Source organism: Stylophora pistillata, chromosome 13 (assembly GCF_964205215.1).
Source record: "Stylophora pistillata chromosome 13, jaStyPist1.2, whole genome shotgun sequence".
Taxonomy (NCBI): domain Eukaryota; kingdom Metazoa; phylum Cnidaria; class Anthozoa; order Scleractinia; family Pocilloporidae; genus Stylophora; species Stylophora pistillata.
The window spans coordinates 4,033,089-4,060,937 of record NC_142531.1 but is presented as its reverse complement, the minus strand read 5'-3'; the positions used below and the strand labels follow the sequence as shown (position 1 = coordinate 4,060,937).

General features: G+C 38.8%; 3 protein-coding genes across 5 annotated transcripts; 1 reads left to right on the top strand and 2 right to left on the bottom strand.

Annotated features, from left to right (window-relative positions):
- The first annotated feature begins 1,680 nt into the window (after positions 1-1,680).
- LOC111336571 (peroxidase mlt-7) lies at positions 1,681-10,763 on the top strand. The gene is made up of 8 exons (XM_022942689.2): positions 1,681-1,840; positions 3,680-4,175; positions 4,399-5,165; positions 5,885-6,063; positions 6,410-6,723; positions 7,916-8,172; positions 8,943-9,279; positions 10,178-10,763. The coding sequence occupies exons 2-8, from the start codon at positions 3,685-3,687 to the stop codon at positions 10,233-10,235; spliced, it is 2,403 nt and encodes an 800-aa protein (XP_022798424.2). The 5' UTR covers positions 1,681-1,840; positions 3,680-3,684; the 3' UTR covers positions 10,236-10,763.
- A 935-nt stretch (positions 10,764-11,698) lies between these two features.
- On the bottom strand, positions 11,699-13,950 carry LOC111336589 (uncharacterized). Its single transcript, XM_022942717.2, has one exon. It carries the CDS (start codon positions 13,100-13,102, stop codon positions 12,056-12,058), a length of 1,047 nt encoding a protein of 348 aa, XP_022798452.1. The 5' UTR covers positions 13,103-13,950; the 3' UTR covers positions 11,699-12,055.
- Positions 13,951-16,508: 2,558 nt separating this feature from the next.
- On the bottom strand, positions 16,509-27,819 carry LOC111336563 (DGAT1/2-independent enzyme synthesizing storage lipids). Of its 3 annotated transcripts, XM_022942682.2 has the most exons (9): positions 27,749-27,819; positions 27,288-27,385; positions 25,524-25,691; positions 24,272-24,345; positions 22,776-22,898; positions 22,560-22,623; positions 21,767-21,842; positions 20,799-20,862; positions 16,509-20,316 (listed from the first exon to the last, which is right to left on the bottom strand). In XM_022942682.2, the coding sequence occupies exons 2-9, from the start codon at positions 27,334-27,336 to the stop codon at positions 20,200-20,202; spliced, it is 735 nt and encodes a 244-aa protein (XP_022798417.1). In that variant the 5' UTR covers positions 27,337-27,385; positions 27,749-27,819; the 3' UTR covers positions 16,509-20,199. The 3 variants fall into 3 exon arrangements, with proteins under 3 accessions (XP_022798417.1, XP_022798415.1, XP_022798416.1); XM_022942680.2 differs by lacking the exon at positions 27,749-27,819 and having other exon boundaries at positions 27,288-27,710; XM_022942681.2 differs by lacking the exons at positions 16,509-20,316; positions 27,749-27,819 and adding an exon at positions 20,324-20,692 and having other exon boundaries at positions 27,288-27,716.
- Between the last annotated feature and the right edge of the window lie 30 nt (positions 27,820-27,849).

The following is a 27,849-nucleotide window of genomic DNA, read 5'->3' as shown; positions in this document are numbered from 1 at the left end:
ACGAGTTTGTATGGTGACAAGAAAAGGAGAGCAATGAGCACTGTTTTCTATTTACAAACATCGTCCTCGATATCACCATCTAGTTTCTAATAACAACCTCTGAGTTAGCCAGTCCACATGTTAAAGCACGCCCTACGGCTATTCGGACGAAAGCGGAAAAATATGGAATAAAAGGGAATTTTTTTTTGGATACGAAACGAATTTGTATGATGACAAGAAAAGGAAAGCCATGAGTACTGTTTTCTATTTACAAACATCGTCCACAATATCACCATCTGGTTTGTAATATCAACCTCCGAGTTAGCACTCAAGTTTACTATAAAACGCTTTATTTTTGATAAGTTCCGCTGACCTTTCTTGTTTAGATGTGGGAATGCGGAAAATTGGACTGAACCACGGTCAGCTTCGCAATTTCCGCTTTTTGGTGGGTAGAGCGCGTCATGTGAAAAACAAGGCCAGTATCTGCGTAAAAAAGCCGATTTATATTGAAGCTAGTGATCTGTTGTTGAACGCTTTTCATCAAAAGCTCAAAACTCAACAGCGAACGGCTTGGTTCTCGCTAATTTAGACGTCAATTAGTTTGTAATTATACTAATTTGCAAACAGGAAAATTTTTCATCACCCACAGCGACAAGCAGTGAAAAAACAGACTTCATCATCATTAGAAAGTTCATCACAACCAGAACTGCAGATAAAAATTCAGAGGAACATTCCATATACATCGCATATAGAAAACGCTTTTTTATGATAATTTTACCCATCTGTTTTCCTCCTTAATGCTGTGGTAACGGGGGTGTTTGAAGTCATTAAAGTCAAGAACAATCACATCTGTTCATATTAACCTTCTAACTTTCCAAAAGATGCATTTAGAATTGGCTCAAAGATTTAAAAAAGAAGTACATGTTTTGGTTATTGACATCTTATCTATTGTTTGTATTGAAATTATCCACTCATCGGTTGTTTTTTACAACCTTGTTACAATACAGAATACCTATCCCCTATCATACTTCAAGTAGTTTTTATCGATTCTACGCTTTACTGAGAGCTATTTCGACGTGAACTTGCTGAAAGGATGCATGTCTCAAGAAAATGAAGTTAAAAATCGTAAGAATAGGTTTTTCCTTTTTCTCTTCAGTTTATTTTACGTAAAACAGAGCACTCAACCGCAATGTTAATTGAACAAAGATGCTTTTCCAACCATTTAACCTCTTTAGAATTCTAAACAATACTTAACTAAAACTGGGTTGCGACACGAAACTACTTTTTTCCTTGTAGATGTCGATAAAATTACCTCTCCCATTTGCTGTTTTTAAAAAGTGCAACATGACTGCAAACTGATACTCGAAACACCTCAGTCAAACCATAAAAGCAGCTACCCCCTGAGTTTTACCCCAAACGACTTGTTAAAACGGTTATCAGAAACGTGAACAAAACGATACCATTCCGGAAAAATCATTCACGTAGAACAAACCCAATTCAAAAAATAACGTGAAAACAAATTCAAATATTGTCTCACCAAACATAATCACGTTCAATAAAATGCGTGAAAACATCGCAGGAAAAACGTTTCTGTTACGATATCAGAAACAAACGAACCTCCTCAAACAATTCGCGTGTACAAGGCCTACGTAAGGGAGTTGATGCGCCCACGAATATTCAAACAATACAAATGAGTTTGTTAATTCAAGGGCTACAAAACAAAAGGGCAGTAATGACCTCAGAAAAGTTCCGGGTTGTTGATATAAAATGAGCCGTTTAAAACAGTGGGATTTAAGTCAGAAACAGGGAGTTCTACCAGAAGCAGCTGACTTTTGAGCAGAAGAAACAGGGATTATTAGAGGTAATTAAGTTTCATGTTGGATTTTCCTATAATTTATTGAGATGAATTGCACTCTTCCTTAAGTATTTTCCAATGCGTTCGGTTCAAAAGCTGTACCACTATTTTAGTTCTAACTATGAACATACACACAAAAACAAAATTAGTTGGTTGTAATCTGTTAGTGGACGCCGAAGAGATTTCATATTTGCTCATCGAGCGTAAAAGTCTTGATGGCTTTTAAAAGTTGCATTTATGGCACTTCTTGGACATCTTTCAAACTTTTCCAATTTGTATTAGCTGACCTTACGGCGGTAAAATCATTTTGGACTTGTCGGGTTTCAGCTTTTATGAGCACATATTGAGAGTATCACCTATATTTTTACCAAATACGCCAGCCAAATCTAACTTCATCCCAACCAACATTGACTCAATGCATTTTGTTTGCCTCTGACTGTCCGCTACCCTTAAAATTCCGTTTTGTGCTTTTTTTCAGTGGAATTCCAAAAGTAATGTAAGCATTGTGAAAGCTTTTGTTATTCATGAGTGTAGTTCTTGGTAACCTTATACCCAAGTCTTTTGTCTTACGATTTTTAAGCCCAAATTTACATTCGTATAATTTATCACTGCATCGTTTTCTGAGAATTTGTTTAACATCCCCGAAGTCAATTTTCAACACATCGCCCTCACATACGATTTCTGTTAGATGACTCTAGTAAGGAAGAGCAATCGAAACAATTTCCATGAGATCCCTTTTAAAAAAGCGAAGAAAAACTTACTGAAACTTAAAAGTAGATAAAATGTTAAATCCCTCTTAAAGGCCTCGACAAAGATGAGAGTCGATCAAATTCGGTTGTGGGTTTTTCAAAGCACGACCATTTTCGTTTTCTAGGATAGTAACTACCTCCGGCATGTTGAGTGAGCAAAGCAGAGCACGAACTCCGTGCACTTTAGAGATCACGTCTCATGCGCTAGGTATTTTCATTAGGCATTGTGCGCCCAAAAAATGCATATCACTCAAACAGGAAAAAAAGTATAGTCGTTATGCTTGAGCAAGTGACTGCCAAGCGATAATGACAACAAAACACAACTTCAAAAAAATGGTCATTCGAAGTCAAACGTACACATGCATTGTTCTCGCATCCGCGCACACCTCTATACAGTAATTTTTATTTTTCTCATTCGATGCTACTTTTGTCAGAAAAAAAAAAAGAGAACCGGAAAAAGTTTCCACTCTCCCCACCCCCTTTCGGAAAAGTGAAAATGCTCGTTGCTAAATCATACTATTTTCTAGGGAGACCTCATTGGTCACATGATCCAAAATAGCCGCCATCGGATAATTTGATCGCTAAAGTAGCCAATTCTAGCTTTCCCTTTCATTAGCGTTTCTGATTATCACAACACGGTAATTAGATTCCCTTGAAGGGTCATGAATCGAATAAAAAACGTAAGTAGAGGTTCAAAGGCGAAAATTAAGGGTTAGCTTCCTTTTGATAAAATAGCAAGAATTGTTAGGGAGGATAGAACAAAGTTTTATCTTCCATAGAACAAAGTTCAAACAAAGAGGATAGAACAAAGTTTTATCTTCCATCATGCAAATGTCTTAAGAACTGTCGAACTTCTAATTTTTTTTTTTTTTTTAATGACTACTCTAATATTGTGAATCTTCTTAATTTTTTTTCTTTGCCATTGTCTCGCATCACGACCGTTTTATTACTCACATGGTCTCACACCCAAGACCTGCAAGGGGCTTTTCTTTTTTCTTGAGGAGAAAGTGTGGCAAAGCTTTTATCGATGAAATTGTTTAAAGCGCTCAACTGTCTTACCTAACCTAATACTGTGCCTTTTTCCTTTTGACTTTAGTCAACATGTTGGGCCGTATCCACGGTGGATTGGTCTTTTTATTGATCCTCGCTTTGGGGATGACATCTTCTTACATTATTGATGACCCATACCCGTCCAACAAGGAAGAGGAAACACTGGAGGACATGACTGATGAGATGACGAAGTTAGACGAGTTGAGCGTAAGGGGTATAGACAAAAAACGAGAACAACAACTGAAAAAGCGAGACGACCAGGCAGTGAGGAGGCAAATTGAAACAAAAGCTGTACTTCTACAGAAAACATGCTTGCTAGAAGCCATACAAAAATTTGGAGCGAGCAAACTGCAGAAAAAAGAAAAAAGGCAGAAACTTGCCTTACGTAAATTCTACCAAGCATTACAGCATGGGAAAAAATCTCTCCAGCCCGGCAAAGTGTGGCTTGAAGCAAAACAAAGTGAACAGTGCACTATTTGTGTTATAGAAAAACTTTGTGAGGATCAAGGAATTCTGACAGCACTCAGAGTTACTTCGAGTGGGTAAGGAAAAAAGTTATGAACTGCCTTCAATAAGAATTTCATGTTTAACAAATAGAATTTTATAAGCTTCTGATTTCTATCGTGTGAAAGGGAGTTGACGAGGGCGGGGCCAGAATCAACTATGACGCATATGGATCGAGAGCAGAAATTCTACATTCTACTATTTGTTCAAAATACCACGACCTAAATGATCTAAAGTTGCTTCCCCTTAATCTCTTCACAGTGAGGAGCGATTAAAAGAATGCAAACTGAGAATTTTTGATATATTTGAAAAAGACGAATCCCATGATGACAACATAACGTGCAATGAAAACGCTCGTTTCCGAACAGCCGACGGAACATGCAACAATTTAAAAAATCCTGGACGTGGGTCAGCGGGTGATCAATTTCTACGCTTGGTGCCCAATGCTTACGGAGACTGCGTCTCGTCACTTCGCACAACAAAGGAGGGAGAAGAATTACCGAACCCGAGGGAAGTGAGTTTCGTAGTTCACGGAAGTAACGCAGACAGAACCAATCCTGATTCCCAATTGCTCACCCACTTGTCGATGAACTGGGGACAGTTTATGGATCATGACGTCACGCTGGCAGAGTTTCCGGGTATTAACTGTGAACCTCCAACCGAAGACCCCGAGTGTATCAACATTGAAATTCCAGAGGGTGACAGAATCTTTCTGGATCGGGATATCCATGAGATTGAAATGGAGCGAGACGCACCTCACAAACCAGAGAAGTTATGCAGACTGGCTCCACGAGGACACAGCAACGTCATAACAGCCTATATCGATGCATCCAATGTTTACGGCTCAAGCGAGGAGGAAGAGGCGCTGCTCAGGGCCCCAGATGGGTTAATGAAAATTATGAAACCCGTACAGGGCTGCCCCCTCGGGGACTTTCTACCAGCAGCTCAACCCGGCACGTTTTGCCCGTCATTGGATGACAATACACCTTGCTTTTTGGCAGGAGACGAGCGCGTAAACGAAAACCAAGGTAAGAGCACACAACAGTTTATCAGAGGCGAGGAGCCTGGGTCTAGAATGAAGAAGAAGAGAAAACTCTCGTTTAAGGCTGCAAATGAAATGCCATCTTTGAAGGAACGAATAAAACTCTAGCCATACCCAGATTGGGTCCCCAGATTGGGTCCCCGTACGGGGATTCAATCAACGTTTTTTTTGAGAAAACCATAACCCTAACCCTATCGTTTTAGAATTGGAGTCTCCCGCGGGTAGTCCTTAGATAGGTCTAGAAGATGTTTGATTACAACCCAGCAAATAATTCATATCTAATAAATGTATACGGGTTCCCAAAGTCTTATAAATGGAACAATTTTCATTTAAATGTGAAAAGAAACGAGGGATTGCCATTGGTTATAAATCACTATGCTTTGCGCTTGATCTGGATGGAAAATGCCCCCCCCCCCCCCTCCACAAATAATGCTAAACCAGTTGCGACTTAAGTCACTCATGCGCAGAAAAGAGCTGGTTTTTAATCATCCAACTAGTGAAAAAAATTAATTTGAAAGGGAGTAATTACTGTTAAGTTTACTGGCACAATTAAGACGCAAAATTTCAATTTCTCGGAGTTCTTATTGGCTTTAAACCCCTTGTAGCCTTATATATATATATATATATTAAAAACACTGAAAAGTAGTCAGTTTTTAAGAATGTGCTGATTTATTTCTTCATATTTTTCAACCTTTTTTGTCGCAGGTCTCATGTCAGTTCATACTCTGCTAATACGTGAGCACAATCGAATCGCAACTTTCTTCGGTAAAAAGACTTTATGGGGCCCAGAGCGAATTTACCAAGAAACAAGGAGAATCATTGGTGCGTACCTGCAACGCATCACATACGCTGAATTTCTGCCCTTAATTTTGAGCACAAGGACGGTAAGGAGAATACTTCATTTGGTAGCGCTACAGTAATGCTGTAATTAAGAGATAAGGCAGCTTTGTGCTCAGCGCGATTTATTCTCGGATTGCTGCAGTGTTTTTAGGTAGAACGCGGAACCATAAGAAGCTTTGCTTCACTAAAGCCTGACTTTTAACCCCACTTTGACTAGGGCGCATACTTATTGCACGCATTCTCACTCATTCCGGTTAATAGTGGGATTTAATACTCCATTTACACCCGAAGTTATATTAATACTCCATTTACACCAGAAGTTATATTAAATCAAATTAAAGGATCTCTTTGTCTCTTTTTGTCTCACTTTGTTTCTCGTTGTGTTTTTAGAGGAGAGACTTTGACCTGATTCTGGAAAGAGGGACAAATTATTTTGAAGGCTATGACCCAGAAGTTCACCCCCAAATAACCCAGGTCTTCTCAACGGCTGCATACCGCTTTGGCCACAGTTTGGTTCAAGAAGAGTTCAGACGTTTTACTCAAGATGGCTTTGAACACAATTGTGGCAAAAATTCAAAGGCAGAGTTCCCCGACATCCCAGTAAAGACGTTTGGCGATCCAACTTTCCTTTATCAACTGTGTAACGGAGGACTTAATTCTATTTTTAGAGGCCTGATGAAAGACCCTGCTGCAAAAGTTGATGGGTGAGTGAAACTTACAGAGAGCTAACTGACTAAAGAAAAGTGCTGGGAAATTTTTGATTGGCTGTCATAAAATAATCTTGGATTGCTTTGATTTTGCCTCAGTTCGCTATGTGGTTGATCCAGAAAATTCGCATTGCCTTCCAAGCAAATCAGAATGAAAACAAACACCAGTCATGACTTAGTCACGGGTCGTTTCTCACGCTAGATTTCATTTCGAGTTCTCATTGGCTCCTAGAGATGTTTTCTTTCGTTCTGATTAGCTGCTTTGGTTACTTTGGTTTTGGTATTTTAACACTCAATCGAAAAGCACTCTAATTGGGTAACATTAGACCCTTAAGGTAAGTTTGATAGGACAAAATCCCGTTCAAAGCAGAATTTGGCAAAAGCTGTAATTTATCGACCCTCCGGAGCTACGCCTTGCATTTTAAATGATCTTCTCCAGTTAGGCCCAAGACCCTTGTAAAGAAAAATATGACAATTCCACCTAACCCCTGAGAACATAAGGTGAATCAAAAAGACCATCCTCTCTCCCTGAAGCCTGACGTGGTTCTGTCAGTGCCCCGTGTTGGTAGAGCAAGATCTTACTTTAAGTGAGGATAATTTTTCCATCCTCGCGACAATTACGCCATCCAATCAATAGAGGAAGTAGATTAGTTTTGGTCAAAGTCCAAGGCCAAAGTGCGCATATCGTCCGTCGTTCCAATTTCGCTCCTTTTTACTCGGGGTAATGCGACACATAGGAACTAGTACGGTAGGGATTCGCTGGGCAAATCCCGTTGAATTAGCACGGCCTTAGGGGTCTAGGGAGAGCATGTATCTTCTTAAAGACGGGGACGTATAGCTAAATATGGCGTATCAATTTGGAAGGACTTATACGGGGATAACGGCTCAGTTCCGTTTCTTGGAATCACAGAATCATTGGCTCTTAGTACAATCACGTTAATTCTAATTAAATTCTGTGGAGTACATCAGCGAGTTCACCATAGTGTCACTTTCATTTCACTGTGCGATGTAGTCGTGGCTCCATGTTCTGAGAACTTTGTGGCAGCTTCCCAGCTTATAACGAAACGAAGCTACAGGGGCCTCTGCAGTATGAATATACGGGCCATTAACTTCCTCTTTGGCTTTCGCTTTGCTAACTTTCTTCCGTCTTGTGTAAAGACATTCTCTGATGTTTCTTTTCTCATTGTAGGCGTTTTTCCAGTGCGGTGCAAGAACAGCTCAGGCGAGGTGCGGGCGATACGTCTGATCTCATAGCCCTCAACAACAACAGAGGTCGTGAACGTGGTGTTGCCGGCTACACAGTTTACCGTAACCTCGATTTGTGCAACATTCAACCTAAGGTAAACAGTTTCGGCGACCTTTTGAAAGCTGGCTTCGATCCCAAGGACGTACAAAACTTAAAAAAAGTGTACAAACACGTTGAAGACATCGATGTTTTTACCGGAGGTAGGTTTGTGCTACTAAGAGAGCGCTTTAATATTGAATGTAGTGGAAAGCTATAACCAACACACCACGGCCAATCAAAACACGGAAAAATATCGCAAGCCAGGAGAATTCAAAGTAAAAAAGCAAATAACCTCGGCTACCTAGTTCTAACTTTAGCAATGGTAGACCTTGAACGAATTTATCGGTGCGACATTAATGCTCACGTTTCGTTCGCGAGCATTCGATTTTCACTTGCCCATTGCAGAACAATGAGTCAGACAAGAAATTCACTTATAGGCTGGAAAGCAACTGGTTAACCTGGGTGATTAATCTGTATGGGTTTCAGCTATTTAAATGTTAGCCATCGAAAGCGGTGGCAGTATACTAAAGCAAACTCACTGGTGAGCCTTCTACTCAAAAATTTAGACTAAATATAGTGTATAACTTTTTTAGATAGCTACACTCCCAGACACATTTGTTGGGGGGTACTTTCAGCCCCCCCCCCCCCACCCTCATATTGTTGGTCTCTGAATTTCAATTACAAACTATCAGTAGAACAGTTTGAAAGGGGAGGGGCGACAGGCCGGAGAACAGAGCAAGTGCATTTCCAAAGCATTGACCCTACTTATCGTGTCAAGGGAAGGGGTGTGGTTATCCTGTCGCTTTTCTCGATTCTCAGTCACAATTTCTACACTCTAGAAAGACAATGAAAATCCAAAGGCTAGGAAAGTAAGAGCTGCGCTACACTACGCCGCTGTCTCTGATAATGTTTACTATTTTGCCGTTGACAGCAATGTTGGAACCCGATATGGTCAGCGGAGGACTCTTGGGGCCAACCGCGCAGTGTCTAATAGCAAACGGGTTCCAACGCCTTCGACTGGGAGATCGTTTTTGGCATGAAAACGCACCAAATGAAACCCTTAACACCGATAGAACAGCATTTACACGATGCCAACTTCGCGAAATCAGAAAAATCAGGATTTCCAAGATTATCTGTGACAACATGGACATCCCTTCTGTACCGAGGTTTGGATTTATACAGTCAAAAGTACGTGTTCCCTGTGAAAAGCTCCCAGAAGTGGACCTCGAGGTGTTCACAACAAACAGATGCAATATCCCAGCCCGTAGGTAAGACATGTATTTCATCACCCAACATCATTCATAATTGAAGTAACAGTCTGGAAGAGTAAGAAACTGGAACTGAGACGTCTGCACAGGGGTCGGTGGCCCTCACACACTCACAACTCATCCCAGTTTTCATAATAGTTAGCGATGAGAAGTATTAAACCCCGGATGGCTGGTCGTTCGCATGGTAGTTATCCAATGCCCTTTCGCACTCTTGTCCTATGTGCATTGAGGTACTTTGAGAATAAAGCGTCTTGTCTATGATGTTTTCGACAAGGAGGGCCGGGAACCTAATTCAATACCTAAATATTATAAATCAAAGATTCTACCCAAACAAGTTGTATTATTTTATGAAATAACTGTGAAACGTGAGTTGTATCTAAAGGAACCCAATCACAATGAACCCTTATCGGTTTTAAGAAGGTCTCATTGGGGTCAACCGAGAGCTGTAAAACAGCCTTAAATTTAACCGCTGGACATAAAAATTGACAAATTTTAACCGTTCGTCGCAAAAAAACATTTTTGGCGACAACACTGGAATAACGTCCACCGTTAGCCGTAAAAGCCAACCCATCAAGACCCCCTCTAAGAACATATGTTTTGAGTCCCTAGATTTCCTCTACGTAACAAACGCCCCAACGTGCTTTTCGCTTGACAACCGAAGTTATCAAATCGACCAGGAAAAAGGTCAATTTCACATCACTTATGAGAAGTTAAAGGTGCAAATTTTACATCTGATTGACTAGGAATAAATGACAGTGCCAGCGAGTCTCCCTGAAAAAATCGTATGAAATGGTCAATCTTACACGATGCGATCCTCGTGCAACCCCGCGTAGAATGGATGGCTGACTTTATAATTAACATCCGTTGCTAACCTTCATGCTTTTTGTTCTCTCTTTAGCGATAGCGTGAGCAACGATGCTGGAGTGGATGACTATCACCTCAACGATGAGTTGTAAAGGTCACACCGGTGGAAACATAAGAAAGAAGACCCATTTTTGTCATGCATTTCATTTTACATTCTTCAAATTAAGTTCATAATTTAAACGATGCATTTTTTGTGCTAAACTGATTACGTTTCCTGTAGTTGATTGGATAGCCACAATTTCCGCAATGTTGTTTGTCTTATTTTAACGTTAAGAGAAGCTTAGTTTTCTTAAATGTACTCCTCTACCTTCATGGTTTTTTCCTCACCATAAATGTCAGTCTGTTGCGATTTCGATCTCTGGCTTTAGGATTACCAATTATAGGTTTCATTAAAAGGTGCGTATTGCTTATCAAAAATATCAGCTAACGACGCATTCAACCGACCAAATGCACATAAAATGTGTTAATAATTTTAAAGGCCATTGCGGTCTCTTTTTATTTTATTATCATTTTCATAATATCTGGAACAAGTTCAATTTAGTAACCATCCGGGAATAAGTACATCGATGCTTTGTAATCATGTCTGAATACATAATAAAATAATGATGAAAAATCCTGTATCTTGACTGACGTAGAGCCATCTTATTAGAAAAGGACTCGGGAAATTTTTGGTTTTGGCTAGCAACATTGAACCTCAGGTTAGAAGGAATTCTTTTTCTGCGTGATACACCTTTATGCCGGTTTCCACCTGGAATAGGTCCTAAATATTTTGCTCCAGAAATTTACCAAGTTTTAATGACCTATGGTGATAACTACAGACGTTTATCAAATGGTACACACAAGAAAAAGCTTAACACTGTCAGTAACTACCATGAGTGACCAAGACAGATTTTCTCCGACAGTATCAATACAATATCAAGCAGAAAAGTGATGAGAATAAACAAAAACTTCAATTAGGGATTAGTTGATCCAATACCAAACATAGAGTCTCCTTGATAACTTTAAATATTCCCATTAACTGTTTGCCGGATATTCTAGGGAGAAGTTACATGTTACTGAATCACTTCTGGGAGTTAAAGAGTTATCAGCGATCAATAATTCTACACCCACTTTAGGTTTTGGTTTGTCGACTTCTTACAATGCTGATTTCCTAAGATGTTGATATCGGATTCGGGCCGGATTTGGGTTTAAAGTGTCTTTGTCCTGGGTAGGGATTAAGCTTGGACGCACAAACCTAAAGAACGGGCAAGTTTAAGACAGCTTTCGCGATACACGACTTATCCTGTCTAAGCTTATCCCGGTTTCAGCGGCATTACTGCGACCATCCTCCCCCTCCCCCCAGAGTGGGATGTGAGGCCATCGCGGGACTATTCCCAGCATGTTTTTTTTGTTTTTTTATAATTCACCGGCACCTCTTTATGCATCTCTTGGGAGAAAGTTACTACGACAGTTGAGGGTCTTTCGAGGTGACTTGGTCCTCCAGAAATATGAGAAAGTCATCTTCTTTTTCTAACCTTAATATAATGCATAAGTTAAGTTGGGAGTTTAAACGAGATCAAAATTCCAAAGTTTTTTTATTTTGTTGGAGATCGTTCTAGAAAAAGCTGTTACAATCGGCTTCTTCTTCTCCCGAGCAGTTCAGTACAGTCACACGTTAACTGAAATTCTTTCTAACATTCCTTAAGACACAAACATACCTATCTCAACAAAAACGATTGAAATTCATTTATCACAGGCTGACAGCTTTTGGAGCAAATTGCGGGCATAGTTGACCCAGGATTTCCTTTACTAATCGCACCATGTTCTCCGACCGCGAGGGAAATTCGCAAGCGCCATCCTTTACGATTTAACAATAAATAACCTGTTACTTCAAAAGAACTCTAAATAAACCATTCGGGCAAGGTAAGAGTATTCAATAAATCGTCGGGCAAGAGTAGTTTTGGAAGCTGCCCCACACATTCGGGGCACTGTCACAGCCTTGGAAGCCATGAAAAACATTTCCGGGATGTCTGCTTGATGGGGCTTCGAGCGCCGAATTGGAGCGACATTTCGACCTCAGTTCAGCAAATTCTGTAAACTCCTCTTCCATTTCATCATTCTTTTTTATCTTCGGGGGATGCAGCGAAGACGGACGAGTTTCTGAGTCGGGGACGATTGATGCGTTTGTTTTCAAACCGTGCGGGGGATTCGACGAGCTCTGCAAGCGGTAATCTGCAACGCGTAGAAGGTTTTTATTCGGTATGGGTGTCATTTTCTTCGGAACTGTCTCTTGAGTGGATCGAAAACCGTTTACATTGAGCAGGTGAGATTCTTTCTGCGAAGTGAACGCACCATTCAAATGTTCCGCTTTCGCTTTTGCGGGCTGCGCTTCGTCCAAACACTCACCGCCTATTCCATTGAAGAACGTTTGTTTGCTCTCATCGTTGCGCACATGCGTTGCGCCGTTTGGCCAACCACGAGCCAATGACGCTTGATAACTTTCGTAATTGATCATGAAAGCCAAGGAAAGTGCCTTGAAAAGTTCCCGTGCCTTTGCTTTGCTTTCGCAGGTGAAGACAAATGCCTTAAATGGACTTTCTGCCTTGTCTCGTGCAATGAACACAAACGCTTTCTCGTGGAAGTTGTCGATGTTACAGAAGGTTACCTTAGAGATCGCGAAATTTGCGACCAGTTTTCCGCTCGCTTCCTCACTGACGCTCAAGCTTTTCGAACACACGTTCAGGATCATTTTCTTCTGCGTCTTGCCGTTGCCAGTCTTCCTCTGCTCTTCAAATACTGTGGCTACAGGTTTTTCCGTCTTTCCGCTGCCAGTCCCACTTGCTCCTGCAACTTCTGTGGATCCAATGTAACGTACGCTGTACTGTACTCCAGCAATCACTCGATCTTTCTCGTCCGCGTCACTGCATGTGAGTTGTTGGTGTCCTTTGCGGGCGAAACTTGGGCTCAGTTTAGAGAACATTATTTTTTTACTTCTGACTCGATTATTTCCACAACGCTCTATTTAAGATCTGGCGCTTATGACCTCAGAAAGGATATGATCATCTCAGAGAGACGAATGGACTTATATGGACCGAACAGTTGAAGTATGATACTTTTGTTTATGGTTTCACTTTTACGTAATGAAATTACATCTGCAGACGTAATGTCAAAGTCTTCATCGATCCGTTTAGAAGGGGATTAAGCCAAGTGTCAACACGAAACTGTTTAGATAAGAATTTTCCAATATTCAACGTAACAACAAACATTTTTGTTCTGCCAATGCACCAACATGTGAAAATCTGATAAATTCCCCTGCTTCAACCAAGAACAACATCCTTAAAATTTGAATAGTTAAGTAGACACGAAACAGGGGAAGTGAATTATCAATGACAACTCTCAGCTGGCATGTTAACAAAACCGCCAGTTCTTTTGGTTTCTAAAAAGAGCAGACAAAATTGTTGTGACGTAAACTCAGATGATCTGATTATGCCCCCATGATAGTGTCAAGTGCAGAACATTGGGACGTCAACAAATTTGAACGTCATGCGCGGCATTTTTTCCGACATCAGTTATCAAAAGGAACTCGTTACGATCAACAAAACATTTCTAATAAGAAAACTGCCTCCCTGCAGAGCGCTGTTATGAAGACACGTTTCAAAGCAGGAGAAATTCCTTGTAGTGTTATGATTTTGGGCTCAAAAACCAGTCACCCTAGTTCTCGAAATGTCTATGCGACATCCTTGCATCTTTCAAGAATTGAGGATGAAAATGAAAGTTGAATTAAAAGCACGCTGCTGAACCGTACCACCTTAACTGAACCACTCCTAGCACCTATAGTATTTTGCCTCTCTTATCTTCTATGAAAGAAAAGTTAAATCCAAAGTGAACACAATAAAAGAGGAGTGTTTCATAAATTGAATTGCGATCTGCCGTTTCTCAGGGCGTACAGGGTAAAAATCGCCGAGATGAACAAAATGACATCATTAACAGGAAGGCGAAAAATCCACAGCGGCGATAATTAAAAGCGTTGATGCGCAAGTGTTTCGTAGCTTGCGTAGCTCTAATTAGAGGTGACGGAACTTCGAAAAAGAGGAACAGAGTGGAGAGGCCTTGTACAGCTTCCCAGCTCATCTCTTAAATCTCTTTATAACATAACTAAGGCAAAGCCCACGCTCTGATTGGTTAATTCAGCATCTACTCTATGGGTACATACTACTGACGTGAGCAAATGCTAAGACTATTTTTCCGCGCGCGCTTGTTTTTTCTGATCACGTAAGATTTGTTAAATAAAAAGGAACTCTTGTTCCAATGTATCAATGTTATGTTATAAAACAAATGGTGAACGCCATAGCGTGTACTATTGAGTTATGGATGCACTTGGGAGGTTTGCTAAGCACTCAAGAAGCTAGAGTCACACTCGGCTATCACCTCGAGCGACTCTTACGCTTCTTTCGTGCTTAGCAACCTCCCGCGTGCATCCATAACTCAATAGTACACGCCATGGCGTTCACCATTTGTTAATCAAAGTGCGCACAAAACTGCTATGTACAGTCTGGCACAATCCTGAAGTCAAAACTCCAGAATAACCCTCTTTAACATGAGAATCTCTACAGGCTGTCGGCATATATGATGGGGGAAGTAGTTCTTAATCTTCGTATACTGTTAACTTGTTCACACGAAAAACAACTTCCTTCCTCAGAGAACTGAATATAAAGTTCCATTTTGGACCGGAATATGTTATCGAAATAGCATAACGCCCACTGTTTTAGTTTTCGGATGAACAAGTTAAATTACTGATTCCTTGCAGTCAAAAAAAAAAAAAATACAATCGAGCCAATTCTCTCTTCACAGAAAAACCAAACTAATCACAATTATGAGCAGCTGCTAAGAAAAAGAGAGATATCGAGCACCACGTCAGAGATCTCAAAGCACCACATTACTTAGACAAAACAGCTGATCCACGGGAATAAATTGCGCTGATTACGTAAGCATTGGACGCTCTGGTCTTGTACGTGACTCTTAACAAAAAAAACAGGAAGAGGCACATTAATCCTATAAATCTTATCTAGCATTTTTCATTCCAGAAAAAAGAGAAATATATATGTACATCTATATTTATAGATATAAGTATCTGCTTAGGGCGGTTCCAGCGGACAATCAAAGAGTTGTTTTAAAATTGTCAAAAATCGAGTGACGTCACAGCTGCTAAACGCTGGTCCCCTTGATTGCTTTGAGCTGTGCCGTCGTCAAAACTTGGATCTCATAACCGATCATATGGGGTTCGCTGTCAGGATAGACATAGCTGAATAATGAAACGCTACATCAGCGGGTTGCCGTCAACAATGCGGGCTCAAGTGTCCCAGGTCTAAAATTTAGCGAAATTAGCGGAAAATAGTAGGGGCTGACTTTTAAAACCGAGGAGCTCTGTTTTCGTCGAAGGCATTTTCCTATTTCCAGAGGTTTTAAGGAGAAAATTGATATTTGAAACTTTTCCGGGGGTATACCAAGTTTTTGAAGGTTGTTCTGTAAAAGAAAAGCGGCAAGGAAACTGAAACGACACGTCGAAGCAACAGAATTGGAAATCACTCATGCGAACGACTCAAAATCCGTGCTTCCGCGGCAAAATCCAACGTATGCGTGCACGTTATTCAGCTCTGTCGTCAGGATATGTTTTAAGAGCTCTGATTCATGAACCTGCAGCATCGTTTGAGCATCTTTTAGAGACGCTGAAAATGAGAAAAAATGTCACTCCATAAGAGCTTACGACGAGTCTAATTTAGTCGACCAATGCATGGGATCGGAGGTCACACGCTTTCCCCAAAGCGTTTTCTTTTTATAATGCACGCCCTATATATAGACGTCTCAACAACAGTATATAAGCGATATAAATTTTTTTTTTATTACTGTAGTCTGCTCGACGGATCTTCACTTTTAAAGGTTTTATAACGGGTGTCTACAAAACGAAGACCGAAGACCGAAGATCGAAGACCGAAAAACGAAGACAAGAGGGTCTTCGTTTTGTAGAAAAGACCCCGTGAATCTATAAAACGAAGACCCTCGCTAAAACGCTTTGTCAGACGCCAATTAACGCGAAATCAAGGGGGTCTTCGTTTAATAGAAAAGACCCCGTGAATCTATAAAAACGAAGACCCTCGCTAAAACGCTTTGTCAGACGCCAATTAACGCGAAATCAAAGAGGGTCTTCGTTTTGTAGAAAAGACCCCGTAAATCTATAAAGCGAAGACCCTCGCTAAAACGCTTTGTCAGACACCAATTCACGCGAAATCATTGGGTTTTCGTTTAATTTGTAGAAAGGACCGTGTGAATATGCAAAACGAATACCCTAGATTGAATAGTTCCCTTTGGCAATGAAAGTTTGACGCAAAAAGAATCAAATATTGTTTATTTGTGGCTATTCAATTCTGGAATTATAGAAACTACACACAGGGAAAATGTCTTCAATTCCTGTTAGAATTAACAAACTGTTATATCTTGATTTCTATTTAAAAAACATTAACAAAACCAAAGTAAACAACGATGTGCTAATTACCTAACTGCAGTTTGAAATTAAAATCCCTTCTAACATATTTGTACTGACGGAGACAAGCACGCGTGTTCTCCTCACTAAAGACATAAGCTAGAATATACGAGGAACTAATTCATACTGGAAAAAAATGATTGCTTCCTTCATTTACAGGGCTATCATTCTATAAACAGCAACTACAGGAGAAAAAAAAGTGATTAGTTTTCCCTCGGAGTGTCTCGTTTTACAAGCTCGCTTACAAAATTTGGCAGAGGGTTGGTAATCATTCGCTGAAACAAAGCTTAGCGAAATATGAGCACATGACCCAATGTATAAGGCCTATTCAGCCAATTATATTATTAAGAATCATTTTTCAGTCACGCAAACATGCACAGAACTGAACTTCCTTTACAAATATATGTAATTTTTAGTGTCTCTTGTTTATAATCCTTGTCTAAAAGCGATAAAATTTATGGCACAGCGTAAAGAAACCTCGGCATCACTGCTTCTATTTATGAGATTACGGGCAAGATAACCACAGTTACTAAACTCTTTATTACACCGCCCATGCAGGGGGTGAACTGCATACGTGAGCCGTTGTACGTGTTGGCACTAAAGTTAACGTCAATAGCTTGCAAAGAAAAGGTATTTGTCTGTTTAGAAATTGTAAAAATTGTCTCCTCTGTGTTTTTGTTTTCCTCCAGAAATGTTTGGCTTGTGTCAGTTAATTGCTGTCAAAGTTGGTACTTCCGGTAAAATGTAAATTACCTTTTTCGGGTTACGGACTAAAATTGAGAAATTTACAAGTCAAGTGAGAGCAATAAGAGTTCCCACTAAAAAAAATTTTGCAAATGAAGACAATCAATTATGACGCAAATAAGACCAAATAACGCTCCCGCTCCCTCGTCTTCCTTAGCGCTTTTAATTTTTTGTTTACTCACAAATAGTTTTAGCAAGGGTCTTTAATTTTTAGATTCACACGGTCCTTTTTAAACGGAAAACAAAGGCCCCAATGATTTAGCGTCAATTGGTGTCTGACAAAGGGTTTTAGCGAGGGTCTTCGTTTTATAGATTCACGGTGTCTTTTCTACAAAACGAAGACCCCCTTGTTTTGGTTTTCGGTCTTCGATCTTCGGTCTTCGTTTTGTAGACACCCGATTTATAACTGCGTTAAAAGGATTAAGATTAGCTTGGTTCTCCGTGTCGTGTTATTTGTTTTTTTTCAAATTCTTTTTAGGCAGAAGTCAAGCTCTCCCGCTTGGGAAGAATTTGTAAGGGATGGAAGCGAGACGGTATCCTGTTTCCCATTCGTACTTCCCGTCTCACCCACAATATGATCTTCACCTCTTTCGGCATTCTTTAGACAATAGAGGAAGCTCAAAGAAGCGGATACCATTCCCATTATTACCAACCCACAAAACTTCCTGCCATATCAGAAGCAGAAAAACGTTAGAGGATCTAGGTATTACGATAGCTCTTACGTTTCGGTAATCCACTCTTCAAAATTCAAAAAACAAGAATTTTCACTTTTTTGTCTATTTGTCTAGGTCCATGTCCAATGATTAATTTCTCTAACGTTTCAGTATCCATCAGACATTGAATGAACATGGTCAGAGGCGGATCTAGGAATTTTTGATTGGGGGGGTGTCCAGACTTCGGTTCAGAAAGGACTGTTGGACTCTCTTGAGGCAAATTACTTTTCTCCCACACCTCCTCCCACCAGTCGCAGTTGCAAGTTACAATTCCTTGGCCGCTTACCGTTTACTTGGAATCATTAAAAAAGTCAGCCAGTTAAAAAGTGATGTATGATCCTGTCTCAAAGTTGTAAGCGTCAGGTCTGATGGGGGGGGGGGGGTCCGGACCCCCCGGACCCTCCCCCTGGATCCGCCACTGAGGGTACTCCACTGTTTAAAATTAAAAAAAAAAAAACAAGAATTTTCACTTTTCTGTCTATTTGTCCATGTCCAATCTCAATGATTAATTTCTTTTCTTCAGAGCAGCGGGATGAAGTGGTAGCAACAAGACGAGCCCCTATTGGCTGAAACAGCATAGTTCATCACAGTACAGGAGCACAGCTAGCTAGGTTGAACTAAATCTCCGATTTTTGCTACGGTATTTTTCGCGAATGTGACCCAAATCTAAAATTCTTTATGGCTCAAACAAACGCCAAGTACATGGGCTATTTCTTTGCAGTAGGCTATTTTTCGCGAATGTGACCCAAATGAAACATTCCTCATGGCTCAGACAAATGCCAAGTATATGGGCTATTTCTTTGCTGTAGGCAAGGACTGCTAGAAGCCATAGTTGACAAAAGTAGAGCGCAGCGATCTACTTTCATCCTCAGGAAGCGAACGTTAATCGTTACTTGTGCAATCAATGTGTAATCAGTTGAGAGAGTGCATTTGTAAAAAAAAATAATAATAATAAAATAATAATAATAATAACAGTAATAACAATAATAATGGTAATAAAAATAATCATCATCAAAACTAATCACGATCATTTCAGTAACAACATTGTTGATCATCAGTAATATTTATTTATTTATTTATTTAATTTATTTATTTAATGATTCGCCCGAGGGCAGGTGATAATATAATAGGAGTCTCAATCCCCTCTAAAATATTAACACCCAAACCCAACCCCAAGTATGAAAGAGAAAAGTGGAAAACCAATCCCAACCCAAAGTAATTTCAAAGATTTGATATTCTATAATACATTACGTGACTTTCAATTAGATATATTTAGAAATAAATTACATGTTAAATTAATTTTGTATTTGATAAATATACAAAAATTTAAAGATGTCAGATTTTCTGAGTGGTTTGCATTTTTCTTGAAAGTTTTTACCAACACATAAGGTATTATTTCATAAATAACATTATGCTATACATAATAAAAACTATTGAAAATTAAAAACTTCAGCTTTGAAAGATTAGTAAAGAGTTTCTTCAAAGCATTCTGAAAATGTCATATTTTGGACACAGAAGATATTTATTTAATATGTAATAAATTATAAATTAATTATAAAGAAAATTCAGATTAAAATATCATAATGATTGTAAGTCAATGTCTCTCTGCTGTACATGTGTACTTAAGTGTGCAGTCATTCATTTAATTTCCAACAGTAAAATGTACAAAAATATAATATATTAATTTAAAGATTGTTACATACAAATATATATAATCATTTAATTATAGCAAACTATATGTTATTTTAGCAATATTCCCCAGCTAATAATCCCTTTCTTGACTGAACAAAACAAAATAAGCGATAATTCAAAACATGCCCTCTTAAAGTTTCATTTCTCATTCTTATCTAAATCAAGAGAAATAATTTGTACTGTCAGAAGAAAACAATTGACTTCAGGTACACAAATATTTAATCAAGTGTGCAGCTGGGTCTGAAATAAATATCACCTCAAAACTACTGGGTTAATATAATAAATTTGGTAATTTTGTTCTCACCAATCAATTGAGAAAATTTATGGTCAGTATTCACTGTTTTTTCACTTAACTTGTTATCATATAAAGGCCTGAAGAAAAATTTTAATTTACTTGGTGTTTTTCACTGAGCTGTTTTTCAATTTCCATCTGTCTTGCAGTGCTGTAATAATGCTACCAGGTAACTTTTGGTGGCTCAGTATCAGATCTTGGATTCCCATCTGAACCTAAGAGAATGCCACATATTTTTTTTAACAAACTGGCCCTGGTTGTCTGAAGATTGAATAATGTTATCCAATGAATAAATAGCTGTACAGCAGATAGCATATAGTATGTTTTCAGGGTTGCTGCAAAGCGCCAGTGGCTGGTGAAATTTACTGCATAAAGAGTGATTGCCAGCAGGAGTTTCGGCCAGAAATCACAATGGGCACTTCCAAGATTACACAGTTAAAATTGTTCTCCACCTTTGAGCTGCCTCTCTTGAAATTTCAGCCAGCAGCATAATTTCTTAGCTACAACCCCATGTTTTGTAAACATTCAGCCACTGAATAGCCATTTATCCAGATCAGGTATCCAAGATGCCATTTCCTACATTTTGAGAACCTAGCATAGTTAATGGTAAATAGCCTTTTGTAATAGAAATGTCACATATATGGCCAAGGCAATACAAGGAACTACCACAGAATCAGTTAAAGAAAGATGCTCTTACCTTCCCAGCTAACTCATCACTGGTTAATTTGGAATCAAAGTAAATAGGATCTCCGATGAAAGTTCTAAAATGAATAAAATAGGAAAGAACAAATTATTTCAAGAGAAATTAGTAATAAGGTAAATGCAGTTCATATTTATTCAGTAAAACCCCCTCTCAAGGTGATCAATGTGTAACTTCTCCCTACAGTGTTCATACATTAAACAGCACACAGGAAATGAGAATACTCAAATTTATCAGGTAAAAGTTGTTCTCTTGATCTAACACCAAATTCTGGTAACTAATATCCAAAGAAATGTGTAGCAGCTAGAGGGGAGAATTAACAATCAGATCTTGGGAGTTAATGGGTTTGGGTACTCCAACTGAGAACTGCATTCCTTAAATGATATTCAGCATTGACTTTAAAACAGTTTCCTTGATATGAGTCATCAAGTAATCCTTGTCACAAATGATAAACAAACTTGAATTACTGACTTGTCAATGCAGTTGCATGAATATTGAACAAACCACTTCAACTTGATAAGGGTTTTATTTACTCAAGGAACTTAATTCTGTTTTCAAGCAGATCAGAAATTACTAAAAACTGGATCATTGGATAATGCAATTCAAGACTTTTTATTGGCTTAACCGTTATGGTATATGAGCCAATATACCAAATCTAATATCTGTATATTGTAACATCCGGTTTTTTCTTACAAAATAAAGTCGAGAAGATTTGTCTGATATCTTGGGGGTGGTTTTTTTAATAAAACAATTATTCCACTTGCACTTGTTGGATATGAGATGATTATAGCCAACTCGGCGCTACATGCCTCACTGGCTATCTATCATCTCATAATCAACACGCGGTCGTGGAATAATTGTTAATTTTAAAATTTGGGCGAATTGGTCACCAATCCCCTCCAATGACAGAAACCTGAACTGAGAATCATACAGTCAATCATTTTGAATAAGCTTTTCAAAAATACCTTAACTTGACAGGAAAGCCTCCATAAAGTGGAACAAGTGGCAGCTTTGTCCATTCATATAACTTTCGGAACCATTCTGCAAGATGGTCAGTTAAAACTTTTATCATCTTTAAATCACTGTTACTGTAAGATTAACATACAATAAAAACTCTGTCGTATACCTAATGCTCCTCATAACTTATTATCCAAGTCAGTGTGGATCTAAATAAAAACAACCAATCAGGCACGAGTTTCGTAGTAATTGTACAACATCAATCATGATTAAAACATGTTTTTTAAAAATTTCAAACATCTTAACTAAGGGGCCTAAAAAGCAAAAAAAAAGCATGTAATTTGAACCCTTTAACCCTAACATTAGTATTCCTATTCTCAAAAGAGTCCTCTTTACATTTCCTATGGTGCTGAAAAGGAGAATTTGAGGGACAATCAGGAGCTTCTTAAATTGGCAATTATTTCCTTTATTCTTATGACTTTTAAATTTGATCCAAGGGTGATATTGTAAGAAGATATTAGATGGCAGTCACTCCCAGGATCTTCTTAGTGGTTCTTCCTACTGTCCACCTTACAATTCTTACAATGCAAGTTTGGAGAATTTGGTTTTGTATCAACTGATAATCCCTGATTGATATTTTTCTTTATTTTTGTCACTTGCCTGCTTGACATAGTATTGCTATTGTAAGGAGAAAATCTGTCTTGGTCACTCATGGCAGTTAAAGGGTTAAAGGGCTATGTTAGTTTTCATCTTATTCCCTCATCAAATTGGAAATCATAATTATGTATTGCTTGTACTCACTGCGTCCAACTTGAATGGACCGAATAGCTTCTCTCACATTTTGTGTATAAACAGGATAGATTGGCTGTAGAGAGAATGACACAGAAAACCTCAATAAATAAAATGTAAGAAACATAGCAGTGAGCAATCACCTATACCCACCCTCAAAAAGAAAGCTCTTTCCTTTTTTCAAATCCTTTCAACCACCCCAAAATGGATCTGTGATTTCATACTTACCACTTCAGCCTCGAGAGCTACTTTGGCAAATCCCCGCCTTCCATTCCATATCATTGTGTAATATTCATCAGAGAACAAAGCTTCTCTAACTCCTCCTGGAGAAATGGCCAATAGTTCACCATTCTAGAAGAAGAATTTCACCCATTGATTAATAAAAACTCAAAACTGACTTATAACATAACCAAAGTAAAGCGCACGCTCTGATTGGTCAATTTAGCGTCCCCCATTTGCCCATGGGTGTACGCTGCTGACATGAGCAAATGCAAAGACAATTTTTCCGCGCGCACTTGTTTTTTCTGGTCGCGTAAGATTTGTTAAATAAAAGGGAACTCTTTAGCTACAATGTATCAATGTTATGTTATAAAACAAATGGTAAACACCACAGCGTACACTATTGAGTTATGGATGCACTTGGGAGGTTTGCTAAGCACTCAAGAAGCTAGAGCCGCTCTCGGCTATCGCCTCGAGCGACTCTTACACTTCTTTCGTGCTTAGCAACCTCCCGCGTGCATCCATAACTCAATAGTGTACGCTGTGGTGTTTACCATTTGTTAAATTGTGCACTTTTTCATATGATTAAGTAAGTAAGTAAGTGAACTTAATTTAAAACAGGGTGGCCCATTTAGCTAGGATGCTGTTGTCCAGAGGGGCCAACTAAAAGTGATTGTAACTGTGTATTTTCCTTTTAATGGAGGGCCCATGGAAAAAATGCCCTCAGTCACATCTGATGGACCACTAGATTCCCCTTCCAAATTGCCTTGCATTCCCCTCTAGGAACAATGGGAGAAGTAATTGTTGCCTCAAAAGTCTTTAGAGCTTTATTCTGGCTGCACAATCCTTCAAAAAATACTTTACTTTAGGCAGATAAAAACTGCAAATCAATGTATATTAACCCTTTAAATCCCCCAAAGTGATTAACATATAACTTCTCCCTAATAATATCCATACATTATCCAGCAAACAGGTAATAAGAAAACCCAAACTTCTCAAGGAGAAGTTGTTTTCTTGATCAAACACTAATTCATGTAACTAAGTTATAAGGAAATCTGTAGCTGCCAGTGGGAAGAACCAACAAAAAGAGTAAAGGCTGATAGTTTCGAAAGAAACTGTTTGGGGCTGCGTCGGTGGGAGTAACGAAATAATTTGGATATATCAACAAAGTTGAAATGGTAAATTGGCCACCGTAATGATTACAAAAGCTGACGTTTCGAGCGTTAGCCCTTCGCTCCGACGAAGGGCTAACGCTCGAAACGTCAGCTTTTGTAATCATTACGGTGGCTAATTTACCATTTCAACTTTGTTGATATATCCAAACAAAAAGAGTAACCTTGGATTTTAATTTGGAGATGTTTCTTGTTTCCCTCTTGAGCATCAAAGACATGGCCAAATGAAGTTTCAATCCTGGGTTCCAGGTTATCACTGCAAGTTATAAAATCTTGGTCTGTTGTTTATAAAATTGGAAATAACTTTGATTATAATTTAGACAAAAGTCAAACCTTAAGAATCTCCACACATTGCTCTCTGGAGCGTCCTTCTACAGCTCCACAGACTTCAAGAAGCAACTGAATACCTTCAAGAAAATTTGGTATTAATAAGGTGAAAAGACACAATGCTATAGTTGTAGTATATTCAGAATAAAAGGCCAGGAACACAGTAAACCAGATCAAGATGGCGGTAAGAACTGTTTTTAATCTGAAAGAAGACCTCATGTACAATACCAAATATGGAAAACAGGTCTCGTGATACTAGCTTCTACTCAGAACAGGGAACCCAGAAAGTAGGGAAAACCTAACAATAGTAGTTACTGTGTAGAGAAAGGTTTCATTTTCTGAATGAGTCTCCTAAGTCACATAACATCGTTTCAAGAGTGATACTGTTGGAGAAATTTGACGCTAATCACTCTTAAATTAAAGGTTAAGGGGTTAACCCCTATGAGTAGCTGGCATCTAATTAACAAATGGTTAACACCACAACCTACACTATTGAGTTTTGAATGCAGGCAGGAGGTTGCTAAGCACGAAATAAGCAGAAGACTCACGCAAGGCGATAGCCAAGAATGACTCTAGCTTCTTGAGTGCTTAGCAAACTTCCCAAGTGCATCCATAACTCAACAGTGTAACTGCAGTGGTGTTTACCATTTGTTTTATAACATAAGATTGATACATTGTAGCAAAAGAGTTCCCTTTTATTTAACAAATCTTATGTGCCCAGAAAAAACAAGTGCATGCAGAAAAATAGTCTTTGTATTTGCTCACGTCAGCAGCATACATCAAATGGAGGATGCTAAATTGAACACTCAGAGTGTGCGCTTTACTTTGGTTATGTTATAATTTCTCCTCACAGTATCACAGTTGTCTCAAATACAAAAGTTATGAGAAGAAAGGAAATGATCACCAATTTCAGAAGCTCCTGATTGTCAAAAAAAAATCTTCCTGCCAGTACCTTGAGAAATGTACTATGGAGAACAGTGTAGAGAATATGCATTCTGATGTTAGGGTGTAAATCCACCCATCCACAAACCTGCTCCACAATTATTGAATTAGTTTGAAAATATAAAATTCAACATAATGTATCTTTTCCACCTTTAACTTTTCATCTTTACTTTTCCCAAGAAACTTTACATAATTCCCTGAAGAACATTGGCAGTCAGCTAGTGAATAAATATTATTTCAGCCCAGCTGGACATAACATCAGCACAGCTAGTGAATAAATATTATTTCAGCCCAGCTGGACGTTACAGCACAATACCTGGTATGTGAAACAAAAATGTAGCAGCCACATTCCTTAGCCTTCTCTTTTTACAAAGCAGCAGTCTTGAAAGTATGTAATACATGTCCAGAGGCAAGGCACCATGATAGTATATTAATAGTGCTGCTCCCTTATCTGGTAACTTTTCCATTCCAACAAGTTCATAACCTTGAATGCAACAAAATTATTTTTTGATTTTTATAAGCTTGCAAAAGGTAGAAAGCTGTTACAAAAAAATTGAAAGGAACTCAAGTAAGTGTTATGAGCCTGTAACGATACTGTGATGTCATGAAAGGGTGTCCCGGATGTTGTTGTTGTTGTATTACGCCTAGTGATGGCGCGCTTTTATGAGACCTATTAAAGAACCATTGTGTTGCCATCGTTCTTGTACTCGTTTGGACTACGCTACAAAGCCTGGAACAAAACCCCACTCAGAATCGAACCTTAGGTCACTTGTGCGGTGTTTGGCAATAATCTGTTGGTGAGTTCACTTCCATAAGTGATTAACTTATAACTTCTTCCTATAATTTGCAATCGCATTATCCAGTAAAACAGGTAATGGTCAGTAATGGCAATACTCAAAATTATCGGGAACAAGTTGTGATCTAGACCTTACACCAAATTCTCCCAACTAATTTAGGAGGAAAAGGGTAGTAGCTAGAGAGAAGAGTCAACAATCAGATCATAAGAGTTGAAGGGTCAGTCAAAAAAAGAGAAGTCGATAATTTGCCTCATGGAAATGTCTTAGCAGAACATGAGAAATCAAAACTGTAATAATGGTTATTTGGTTTAAGGATCTAAATATTACATAGCTTTCCTAGCTAGAATATTCACTTAGACTCCACATGCCCTTCACCTTGCTTGCCAGCATATGGGGAATCAAATTTCTAAGGATTTGCTTCTCTCCCATTGGTTTTGGGTTGACACTCCCACATCACGCCCCTGACCCAATGACCCCAAAAAAAAACATGTGGCTCTTGGGAAAAAGTTTGCTCCAACCTAACTTAAATCGCATTCACAAAAATAACTCAATAGATTCTTTTTGAAACAATAGTTTTGGGTTTTTTTTTCACAAGTATTGTCGCACTGAAGCGATCTCAGGAAATAGGTTTGAGTGAATTAATTTTGAAAGAGATCTATTAAAATCTTTTTTTTTTTTTTTACACTTGGGGTCATATGCTCCCTGGCGGGTTTCCTGTTTCTTAAATGAACGTGACTCTGAACAAAAAAAAAACGCTGCGATTTGCCGTTCTTAGTTTACGATATAGTCATCTTTCAAGGAAACAAATATGTACATTTTGGTTTATAAAAGACAAATTTCTTCATATTTGGCATGGAAAGTAATAAATTTAAGGAATATTTAACGACAACTTTGTTAAGTGAAGCCTCTGCGAGATATCACCGGATTTCCGGTTTTAGTCTCGAGAACACACACGGCTATTGCCATGCAATGTGTAAAAAACATTTTTTATGCATGTACCCAACCTAAAATTGTTAAGGTTGTCGAGCTGGCCTCTTTATGAGGCTGTAGATGCATATTAACAAACAAAATAGTAATTGAGGATTTTCATATGCTACACCCACTGTTTTGTGAGGATCGACGAAAAAAAAAGAAAAATCGAGAAAGAAAAACGCACTTTTGAGAAGAGGCACTAAATTACATACGCGTATTTGCATTGCGCACCCATGAAACCTGTCAAGTATTTTTCAATTCCGTGATGCATTTGTAAAAAATTCACTTCGTGACTAAAATTGTTTACTTACCATGCCAAAGGGAGCCGTGCGCATCGAACACGGCTGCAACCGTTTGCATTGCGCCGTCCCAATAGTTCTCTGAGTATGCGTTGTAAATCTCACGCCGTCTGTGATGATAAACGTGAAGAAAAATTGCGGCGCCATACATCATCATAAGCACTACAACTGGATAGACAAAGACTACGACCAAAGGCGAAAGAAGGATCATTAGCCAGTCCATGTTTCGACTGCGCGACCTCATGCAACCACACGCGTGTCGCGGTACGTTCCGTTGTTGTAATCTCTTGATCTTCTGGAGAGGAACCTGGTCCTCAATCTCTAATCAGCTTAGATACGATCAGATTATCATGTATTCTGTCATTTCGACTGTACTTAGGTGTATTCCGATAGTTATTTCGATAATAAAAAAGCTTTGCAATGGCCGTTTCAAGAAAAAATATCAAAGAGAACTCCTTTTGTTCATTACTTACAAAGTTGCTCTCCATTTCCTCTTTCAATGATATTCTTTGATAGTAGATATTAAAGTGACTCATTGTGATTTACTACACCACATTTCATTTAACCGCTGGCC

Excerpts from the sequence above, each read along its gene's own strand:
- LOC111336571 (XM_022942689.2), top strand. The coding sequence starts at position 3,685 with ATGTTGGGCCGTATCCACGGTGGATTGGTCTTTTTATTGATCCTCGCT. Across the intron at positions 6,064-6,409 it reads TAATTTTGAGCACAAGGACG|AGGAGAGACTTTGACCTGAT; the intron begins GTAAGGAGAATA and ends TTGTGTTTTTAG. Across the intron at positions 8,173-8,942 it reads CATCGATGTTTTTACCGGAG|CAATGTTGGAACCCGATATG; the intron begins GTAGGTTTGTGC and ends TGCCGTTGACAG.
- LOC111336589 (XM_022942717.2), bottom strand. The coding sequence starts at position 13,102 with ATGTTCTCTAAACTGAGCCCAAGTTTCGCCCGCAAAGGACACCAACAA.
- LOC111336563 (XM_022942680.2), bottom strand. The coding sequence starts at position 27,519 with ATGAGGTCGCGCAGTCGAAACATGGACTGGCTAATGATCCTTCTTTCG. Across the intron at positions 25,692-27,287 it reads GCACGGCTCCCTTTGGCATG|GTTATGAACTTGTTGGAATG; the intron begins GTAAGTAAACAA and ends GTTGCATTCAAG. Across the intron at positions 22,624-22,775 it reads TAGCTCTCGAGGCTGAAGTG|CCAATCTATCCTGTTTATAC; the intron begins GTAAGTATGAAA and ends TTCTCTCTACAG.